Source organism: Triticum dicoccoides, chromosome 4B (assembly GCF_002162155.2).
Source record: "Triticum dicoccoides isolate Atlit2015 ecotype Zavitan chromosome 4B, WEW_v2.0, whole genome shotgun sequence".
NCBI classification, from domain to species: domain Eukaryota; kingdom Viridiplantae; phylum Streptophyta; class Magnoliopsida; order Poales; family Poaceae; genus Triticum; species Triticum dicoccoides.
The window spans coordinates 21,723,150-21,733,506 of record NC_041387.1 but is presented as its reverse complement, the minus strand read 5'-3'; the positions used below and the strand labels follow the sequence as shown (position 1 = coordinate 21,733,506).

Genomic DNA, 10,357 nt, shown 5'->3' with positions numbered 1-10,357 from the left:
AGCGCGTTCGACTTGGAGCAGCGTTCCTTTAGTGGCGACCGTGTGTGCGACCTTGCAAAATAGGGTTTGTATCGGGCCGAGGCTGTTATTGAGCTTCCTGTGTCCCCAACGTATTCCATACGCATCCCAGCTGTGTCTTTGTTTTTTTTTTCCTTTTTTTTAATTAGGAAATCAGGGGATACTGGGGGACACGCGTATCCCGGCATGTCCGGCCGCTTCGCCGTGTCCCACCGAATTAGGATGGCAATTCGGCAGTTTTGGCCATTTCCATGCTTTGTAGGTCGCAATGATTTAGTTTGCAAATTATTACACACTCTTGTTATTTAGAACCATCGTATTACTGGTAGGAAGTTTCTGATCTTCGAGATTCAGCCGACGCTGATATGAAACTAAAATGATAATGGAAGATCTTGATGCATCTCATTTTGATTTTTCTAGAGGTAATATACTTGTTCTGAGCATCCATCTTTGCCCTTCCATTTTCCAGTCAAATGGCGAAGAAGCAGATGTGGTAAATGGGTTCTCTGATGATTGGGAATTTGAAGAGACAAAAGTAATGCATGCCCAGGAAGAATTACGGACAATCCGTGCTAAAATAGCAGTATTAGAAGGCAAGGTGGCGCTCGAAATAATGTATGGTCACTCACAATTGAATGTTGATCATCTACGCTTTTTATTTTGTATCAATCTCTTTTATGACTTATTCTGTTGATATCAGTGACAAGAACAAAATAATTGAAGAAAAGCAAACGAGGCTTGATGAAGTTGAGAAGGCTTTGAGTGAGCTCCGCACAGTATCTGTTGTATGGCCCAATCCTGCTTCAGAAGTTCTATTGACCGGTTCTTTTGATGGGTGGACAAGCCAAGTAAGTGCATGTTCCAATTGTCTGCTTAATTAATAAATATATAAACTTCACTAACTAACTACAAAATGGGTGGCAGTTCATGATTTCAATTTCTATCACCCTTTGGTGTTAGTTGTCAGGTGAATTCCATTGATTTATGTATTAAGTTGAATACTATTGAAGAGAGAAGCCGGTTCTATTGCTGCTCTCCTAAGTTGTGTAAATGCAATTTACTGCCAACATCTTCTCATGTGCACAGTTAGTTCATTTATTAATGAGTGCAAAACAAGCACATATAAATTAGATGCAGCAAGTTACATGGAAACCTCATCTTAGGGAACATACTCCCTCCGATCCATATTACAGAGGGAGTACTTAGTTTGATGTGGTTCACACACAAGTAAAGTAACTTCAGGAACTAGCAACATGGTAGTTACGAGAATGGTAGGGATCAAAGGCACCAAGTGCTTTGAAAGATGTTTATTACGTATATGTTTCTAGGAGTAAAGCAAGTTTTTAATCTGATTTTGGTTGTTGGTGCTGTTTTTGGCATAGGCACAATTGTGATGACACGTGTCCATAACTTTTGTGTTAGAAATACTACGTGCTATTTGGATTTGAAAGGTTAGAAACATTGTTTTATATGCCAAAAGAAAAAAGGAAAAGCACATGGAATCTTCATAAATTTGTTAATACTCCTTCCGTTCCTTTTTTTATGACTTGTATTGGTTTGTTGGAAAGTCAAACTTTTTTACCTTTGACCAAGTTTATAAAAAGTCAATGTATGCAATACTAAATACATAAAATATGGAAATATTTTTCATGAAGGGTCTGATGATACTCATTTGGCATTGTAGATGTTGATAATTTTTTCTATATAAACTTCGTCAAAGATAGAAAAGGTGGACTTAAAAAAACATCTTATAAAAAGGGACGGAGGGAGCATGTATTTATCATTCTATATTAAGTGGAAACTGAAGCAGCACAATTTTACAAGAGCTCACTAGGCAAGACCTATCAACAAATATACTACCTCTGCAACTTTTTATAAGACATTTTTAGAGTCTATGACAATGTGAAAAACGTGTTATATTAAGTTACGGAGGGAGTATGTCTTTATCTGGTACCTTTAGCTGAGATTTAGTCAGTTCCTAGGAGGATACTGGTCACATGACTGACATATCCAAAAAGATGTTCTTCAGTTCGAGCACATATAGGATAGGTACTAGATGTAGAAGCCTGAAGGACAACATTCTGCCATTATAGATCTTAGTTTCACTTCCATATGTATGGGGGTGCTGTTTAGTTTTGTCATCTATCTATATATCGTTGTCGCTATCGTCTTATTCTTGAGTATAATCAAACACTGGACCTTTTCCTTTTTTGTAGAGAAGGATGGAACAATCAGAAGGAGGCATTTTTTCGTATAACCTGAGGTTGTATCCTGGTAGATATGAGGTAATGGCGCGCTATTCTTACTTCACTGTCACTTCTTTCACTTCATCTGATAGTGGGTGTTGGTTTGTGCTTCAGATTAAATTTATTGTTGATGGTGTTTGGAAGAACGACCCGCTGCGCCCTACTGTGAACAACAATGGGAACGAAAACAACCTTATGATTGTCACTTGACCTGCATCCTTGTAGCAACTGTGTAGATTATAGATTGTCATCAACAATGATTGGTGCCAACTGATTAGATATGTTCTTTCTTCCTTGTAGCTTATCAGTTTTTGCCGCCTGTCATCTCTTGATTTTCTTTTAGAGAGCCACGCGCGACTTTGAACAGTGTAGGGTCAGGGTGTTGTCTTCACCCCCGCTGAGATGGGAGAAGAATATAACTCAATGTTTGTGTGTTCTTTCCTTTCCTCTCTTTCTTCTCCCTGGAGAAGCATAGTGGGGCACTCAAATGCCCCGGTGGCGGTTGGGGGCAGTTCGCCGTCGGTGTCGGTGTGGGTAACAATGTACATATCTCGTGATAGGAAAGTTGTCCATGGTTAGTTTGTCAAGGTGGCGGCGTGCCTGTCAGTATGCGCGCACTGGTTCTTACTAAGATCCAGGCCGGGAACTCATCTGATAGAACTCACTCGGCAGAAGGTTAGCAGCTCATGCACAGATACAAAACACAGTGGAAATGTGAGCCTCCATTGGGTCATCACAGTACAGTTGAAGGCACATTATGCCTGAAACCAACCACAAGTACAGTGAAATAGTTTATCTTCCATTTTAACAACTTACAAGAAAGAAATTAACCACCCCATTGTTGTTTCTTTCATTTTCAACAACTTACAAGAAATTAACCACCCCATTGTTGTCTACAGTACATTTCTTCCTCTCTTTCCCCGCCCACTTCATCTATAGATTGATTGATTTCATAACAGCAGAACCAAAAAATTATAAGAACACAGAAGGGAAATAGCTACTGTGGTATGTATAAGACACGTGAATTAATCACCTGACCTTATTCTACCCCCTTCTTCCCCATTGCATCAAGCATCTCTGGTCCCCTTGAACCTGTACCACCTGGCGCAGATCATGAAGTAGACAAAGTTGAAGACGCCAATGCCGGCGATCATCCAGTAGAAGAGGTCGAGCCTGCCCTTGTTGAGGTCCTGCGCCAGCCAGTTCTGGCCGGCCCCCGTGGTCCGGTGCACGATCGTCGTCAGGAAGCCGCTGAGGTAGTTCCCCAGGGCGAGGTTGCAGAAGGCGAGCGCGCCGGCGACGCTCCTCATGTGCTCCGGGATCTCCTTGTAGTAGAACTCGATCTGGCTGATGAGGTTGAATGCCTCGGAGAGGCCGAGGATCATGAGCTGCGGCACCATCCAGAAGCTGGACATGGCGGAGATGCCGCCCCCCGTCTGCGTCGTGCCGATGTTGGGCTGGTTGAGCGCGATGTCCCTGCGCCGGTCCTCGACGACGGCGGAGATGATCATGGCGACGGTGGAGAGCGCGATCCCGATGCCCTGGCGCTGGAGCAGCGTGAAGCCCTCGTCCTTGCCGGTGACCTTGCGGAGGCGCGGCACGAGGAGCCGGTCGTAGATGGGGATCCAGAGCGTCTGCGCGAGCATGGCGAAGACGGTGAATGACGCGGCGGGGACGTGGAAGCTGCTGCCGAGGCGGCGGTCGGACTGCAGCGCGGAGAAGACGACGTAGGTGGACTGCTGCACCACGGCCACGTAGTAGATGATCCCGGTGGACCAGACGGGCACGATGCGGATGAGGCATTTCACCTCCTCCACCTGCTGCACGGTGCAGAGCCGCCAGGGGTCGGCCGCGGCGGCGCCGCCGGGGCGCACCTCGTCCTGGGACGCCACCATGGCCGCCTTGTCGAGGCACCGGAACTGGTCCGTGTGCGCAAGCTTGGTGACGATGGCGGAGGTGTGCGGCGGGTCGAACAGGTCCTGCTTGGGGTCCTTGGCCTGCTTGAGCGAGCGCTTGGCGAAGGCGGCGGCGAAGACCTGCACGATGGTGGTGAAGGGGGAGCCCTCGGGGATGACGCGCACGTAGAGGCGCGTGCCCATGAAGAAGAGCACGCAGGCGAGGAACATGAGCGCGGTGGGGATGCCGAGGCCGATGGCCCAGTTGACGTTGCTCTGCACGTAGATGATGACGGTGGCGGAGACGAGCATGGCGGAGGTGAAGGTGAAGTAGTACCAGTTGAAGAAGCTGTTGATCCCGCGCTTGCCCGACTCGGTGTGCGGGTTGAACTGGTCGGCGCCGAACGGCATGCTGCAGGGCCGGATCCCCGCGGAGCCGATCACCAGGAAGGCGAAGGCGATGAAGAGGACGGCGAGCTGGTAGGAGGTGGCCTTCTCGCAGACCTCCCCCACGCCGCAGTCCGCCGGGTGCAGGCTGTCCGCGCCCGCCGTCAGCGTCAGGAAGAACATGCCCTGGGATGAACAGGCAAGCGTTAGTCAGTGCTGGAGAGAAACGAACACAGGCTTTGTCAAGAAGATCTTGTTAGTTGCTACTCCCTCCGTTCCGAAATATAAGTCGTTGAACTGGTAATAGTTCGAAGCTGCGCAACGTTCAGAATTCACACGGCCGTGTGCATCGATTGATGCAGAGGCAGGTGGTTTTTACCTCCTTTTCGAAGAAGAAAAAATGATTCAATCATGTTATTCCCAGTTTACTGCACTGCCCCAACACTCCCTGCTTCCTCGCCTCGCCTCGCCGTGCACACGCGGCCGCCCCACCCCACCCACCTCGCCGCGCGCGCGCGGGCCCGGCCGGCAGCATCCTGTGCGCGTGGTCACCACCAAATCCCCGCTCCGGTCCACGGATCCAGCGGCCACGCGCACCGCCGGGGGAACACGACACAGCGCGCGCGCTGGCTGCACCCCACTCCCCCCGCCCGAACTCGATCCCCATCCCCCGAGTGGCTGTCGTTGTCAGTCAGGCAGGCGGAGAAGCTTCCGCTTCCAGCACAGCAGCTCGGCGGAGCCAGCCCAATGGCGATACTATTCTCATGATCGAGACAGGGGTGGGTGGCCACTGGCCAGCGATCGCGGCGACTGACATTGACGCGGCAACGTGGGGTGCTTCCGGTTGGGTGCTCCTGGACAAGGCACGGATCGCTCTCGTGGCAAGAGAGATGCGCGTGTCCTGGAGCGTGCGGGGCGCGCCATTTTTCCACGGAACCGGAGCGGACAGCCGGTGGCCGCCGCCTTGAGCCGGTCAATGTTGACATGCCACTCCGGCTGGCCCGCAGCGAAGACCGCTCGTGGCGGGGTCGCGCAACTAGTTGGCAGACAAACGCATAGTACACGTCCTCTGCCAAACAAAACAAAAACAAATAGATGGATACGTGTCCGGATAAGGTGTACGCACGGATCATATCATCCATCATTGCGTGGCATGTACAAACCTCTATCTAGACTTGATGATGAACAAAGAAACATGATGAGATCCGTATCGCACGGAACCAACCAGCTTAGCGGCACAAGCTGCTTCCTCCGTCCGTCTCAAACTTGTTTCTCAAATGAATGTACTTTATTTAGCATCAATGTATCTGGCACTAACTTGGTGCTAGATACATTCATTGGAGCGACAAGTTTTTTGAGACGGAGAAAGTATTTACTAGTTGGTGGAATGATGGAGGACAGGAGTACGAGGGACATTATACTAGTACTACGGTGTCTTGAACAAACTGGGTTGGCACATGATTGCGTCCGCATTAGTCGATGGCTCGGATCTTACCATGGTATCATTGCGACGTATACTACTGTACTCAGTACTAGTAGTAGTAGCATAGATGTGCTGTGGCATGACTCGCTCGAAAACGACAACACTCTTAGCCCCGTGGTCACCCGTAATTAACACACGTAGGGCACTACAATATGGGTCAGTGGAGCGCAAATCATGAGTTGCGCCTCACTCACTTCTGCGCCGCTTCAAAAGCGCGCTTTAGTTTTCACGCCACCCTTTTCACAAAGCGTCATTATGGTCAGGATTATACAGGCCCCTAAGCATACTCGGCCGGCTAACACGTACTCAGAAAAAAAACATGGATGATTCCTGTTTAAATCTACCCATAAACTCGAGCCGCCCGATCGGGTACCAGCTCCTCATCAACCGTCCTGAACGTATCAAGTCAACTGAATAAATGGCCTGAAACTTCAGCTCACGACGCTCCAACCGTTCTTATTAGTGCGCGCCACTCGCTACCACTAGTTGCAAATTTCCTACTAATGCTGATCCACATCTACAATCAATCACGCGTCGGCGTTGAGCAAGAACAAGGCGGCACGCACGTGGTTGATCCTGCCATGTGCAGCGACACAAAAAAATTACTCGAATCGAGGCCAACTCGAAAGTGCAAGCTCACACAGTGCGGCACGACAGGCCACCAACTCCCCCACCCCACCCATGGATCTACAGTCCCGAAGCACAGGCACAAGCGAGCTGAATCTCGAGCCCCAACCAACCCGAGAAAGGAAACCGCGGGAGCACAGAGCGCCCGGACATCCGCCTCGGTCTCCGGCCCGCGATCCCCAATTCGGAGGCCGGTCAATGGCGTTCATCGGTTCATGGGCGCCGGCAATTCGCCATGGCAGCGAGAAGAGGCTACGATACAGACATACAGGGCGCGTGCTGGATGGGATGGATCTGGTGGGAGTTGGTGGGAAGAGGAGAGGAGAGGGGAGGGGGAGGGGCTCACGATGAGGGAGGCGACGGAGGCGATGGCGAGCGCGAGGTAGCGGCCGAGGTAGGCGTCGGAGAGGAAGGCGCCGACGATGGGCGCCAGGCTGGTGGTGCCGTTGAGGCCGTTGAGGAGCGTCGCCGCGTCCACGCTCCGCATGTGGAACACCTGCGTCAGGTACACCAGCAGGTTCGCCGACGTGCCCAGCGTCCCCAGCTTCTCGAACGTCTCGTTCCCTGCGACATGAACTCGATCAGCTCAGATCCCGGCCGGGGCACACGCGTCGACCACTTCCTGGGTACTTGACGTACCTATGATGAAGGGCATGGCCTTCCAGCCGTGGTACTTGACGGCGGGCCGCGGCGGGTGCGGGCTGTCGTCGTCGCCGCTGCTGCCGCCGCCGCCGTCCATGCCCTTGCCGGAGTCCATGCTCTTGAGCTTCTGCCCGGCCTCCTCGTCCTCCCGCCCGCCGCCGCGCATTCTCGCTCCGGCGGCCGCTGCGCTCTCGCTCTCTGCCTCGCCCCTTTCTCCCGGGGCGGGTGTTTCCTTGCTTCGGGTACCAGCAAAATGAGACTGAGGGGAATGCTCTGCCTACTCGCTCTCTTTATACAAAGGGAGGGAGGGAGGGAACAGTGGTGGTCGTCACGATGCCAGGGTTTTCTCCACTTCCACTCCAACTCTTTCCTGTGCTGCCAGAAGCAGGCCCATGCTGTCAGGGAGTATGACTCTCTCCTTTGTTATCCGAACAACAGTGCATTGTTCCCAACAGCTAGAGCTCACCTGTTTTAAAATGAATGAATTTGCTTGTACATTATATAACATTAGAGCAACTCCAACGGGGCGACCCCCATTTTGTCCGCCGCCGTCCGTTTGGGTCGGCTTTTCGTTCGCGGGCAACCAATTTCTGGCCCATTTTTGAGCCGGATTTGCATCGGTGCGGACATGCGACGGACGCGCGCACGCTTGCCATCTCCTCCCCCAGGCCCGCCGGTCGGTGTCACATTGGCCTCCCCCATCCAGCAGCAACCCTCGCCCGCCTCCTTCGTCGCCGACGCCACCGTCCATTTTTGCCGGCGACTCCGCCAGCTGCCGGCGCCTCCACATCCGCCCAGCTACGCCGCCCACTCCCACGTCCCCGCCTCCGCCGTCTTGCCCCCGGGAGCCGACTGCTTCCCACCCCCCGCGCCTCCCCACCACACAGCCGCCCCCGACCAAGAAAAGAAGCCGCCTCGCCGCTCGGCCAGATCCTCACCGGCATGCTCGTCGGACGCCGGCAAGGAAGCTAGCTGGTCCGTGCACGCCACGACTCCCTTCGTCGACGCCCGCAAGCTGTTCGACAGTTTGCCAAGGTACAAAATGGACTCCGCCGACGAGTTCTTTTTCATAATTTCCTTTGCGACTACGACGATTCGTCCTCTAAGGACGAGGAGGAGATATTGACTGCCGTGTTGGTCCATCACCACCTCAACAGCCAGTGGCCGTTGTTCCATGGCTCCATTCCGGCCACCTTCCGGCGTTGAATCGCAACTGAGAGAGCGAGCATTTCCTTCTTTGGAAGGACTACTTTGATACAGCAAACCTGTTGTTGAAACATCAAAAATTCCTCCACCGGTTTCCGTATGAGCAGGCATCTTTTCAACCGTATTAGAGAGGAGGTGGTCGGTTATGATGACTATTCCGAGTGCAAAGAGGATGCCGTTGGCAAGATTGGTTTTTCCTCTTATCAAAAATGCACTGCCGCCATCCGAATGCTTGCATACGGAGTGCCCGATGATCTCATTGACGAGCACGTCTGTATGATCGAGTCTACTTGCCTAGAGTCCTTGTATAAGTTCTGCAAGGCTGTTATTGTTGTGTTTGGCCCTGAGTACTTCAGAGAGCCGACTGCTGAAGATATAGCCCATTTGTTGGCGATGAATGCCAGCAGGGGCTTCTCAGGGATGCTTGGTAACATAGACTACATGCATTGGGAGTGGAAGAACTGCCCTTCTACTTGGAGAGGGCATTATAAGGGCCATGTCAGGGCTTGCACTGTCATACTAGAGGCCGCGGTGTCTCAAGATCTCTGGATCTGGCACTCTTTCTTTGGCATGGCCGGATCACACAATGATATCAACGTGCTTCAGCGCTCGCCGGTGTTTGCTAGGCTTGCCAAAGGCAACAACCCACTGGTAAACTTTACTATCAACGGCCACAACTACGACAAAGGATACTATCTGGGTGACGGTATCTATCCTCAGTGGACCACTATTGTCAAGACAATACACAACCCTGTCGGAGAGAAGAGGAAAAGATTTGCCCAAGAGCAAGAGAGTTCTAGGAAGGATGTCTAGCGTGCCTTTGGTGTTTTGCAATCTCGATGGGGCATCGTTCGGTATCCTGCTAATACCTGGAGCACGTAGAAACTATTAGAGGCGATGACTGCTTGTGTGATCATGCATAATATGATCGTAGAAGACGAGCGTCCAGAACGTCTGTATGATCAAGCATTTCAGTTTCAGGGTGAGAATGTTGTGCCTGAGCATGGAGGAGCGGCAACGTTTGAACAATTCACCCAATTTCATCAAGACATGCGTGATTGGAAAACTCACGTGCAACTGCAAAATGATTGGGTTGAGCATATGTGGGCTCATGTTAGCAACCAATAGATGTATCTTCTTTTATTCGTTTGCAAAACTATGTGAGACATTTTTATTTTTATTTGGCTTGTAATAACTATGCTATTTTATTCGGTCCAAAACTATGTTATTTGATTCAAACTATGCAAATTCATGCAAAAAAAGGAAGGCCAGCCGACCACGCCGGCACATATGGGTCGGCGCTTGGGCGCCCTGCCGACCCATATCTAAAACAGGACGGACGCTGAGGGAGTCCCGGATTAGGGGGTGTCCGGATAGCCGGACTACCATCATCGGCCGAACTATCATCGATCGGACTATCATCATCGACCGGACTCCAAGACTATGAAGATACAAGATTGAAGACTTCGTCCCGTGTCCGGATGGGACTTTCCTTGGCGTGGAAGGCAAGCTTGGCGATACGGATACGTAGATCTCCTACCATTGTAACCGACTCTATGTAACCCTAGCCCTCTCCGGTGTCTATATAAACCGGATGGCTCTAGTCCGTAGGACACAACAACAACAACCATTACAATCATACCATAGGCTAGCTTCTAGGGTTTAGCCTCCTTGATCTCGTGGTAGATCCACTCTTGTAAACATCCACAATATCAATATCAATCAAGAAGGATGTAGGGTTTTACCTCCATCAAGAGGGCCCGAACCTGGGTAAAACATCGTGTCCCTTGTCTCATGTTACCATCCGCCTAGACGCACAGTTCGGGACCCCCTACCCGAGATCCGCCGGTTTT

General features: G+C 51.2%; 2 protein-coding genes across 2 annotated transcripts in view; one reads left to right on the top strand and one right to left on the bottom strand.

The window, feature by feature from the left end:
* The window catches only part of LOC119294681 (protein FLOURY ENDOSPERM 6, chloroplastic-like), a 6,915-nt gene extending 4,206 nt beyond the window's left edge, over positions 1 to 2,709 (top strand). Inside the window, exons 6-9 of the mRNA XM_037572921.1 lie at positions 488 to 633; positions 719 to 866; positions 2,235 to 2,303; positions 2,379 to 2,709. Of these exons, the coding sequence (XP_037428818.1) occupies positions 488 to 633; positions 719 to 866; positions 2,235 to 2,303; positions 2,379 to 2,474 (459 nt within the window). The 3' untranslated portion in view covers positions 2,475 to 2,709. The remainder of the gene's footprint in view (positions 1 to 487; positions 634 to 718; positions 867 to 2,234; positions 2,304 to 2,378) is intronic.
* Positions 2,710 to 2,977: 268 nt separating this feature from the next.
* On the bottom strand, positions 2,978 to 7,554 carry LOC119294680 (protein NRT1/ PTR FAMILY 2.11-like). Its single transcript, XM_037572920.1, has 3 exons — positions 7,296 to 7,554; positions 7,003 to 7,220; positions 2,978 to 4,732 (listed from the first exon to the last, which is right to left on the bottom strand). Exons 1-3 carry the CDS (start codon positions 7,462 to 7,464, stop codon positions 3,332 to 3,334), a joined length of 1,788 nt encoding a protein of 595 aa, XP_037428817.1. The 5' UTR covers positions 7,465 to 7,554; the 3' UTR covers positions 2,978 to 3,331.
* Positions 7,555 to 10,357: the final 2,803 nt, after the last annotated feature.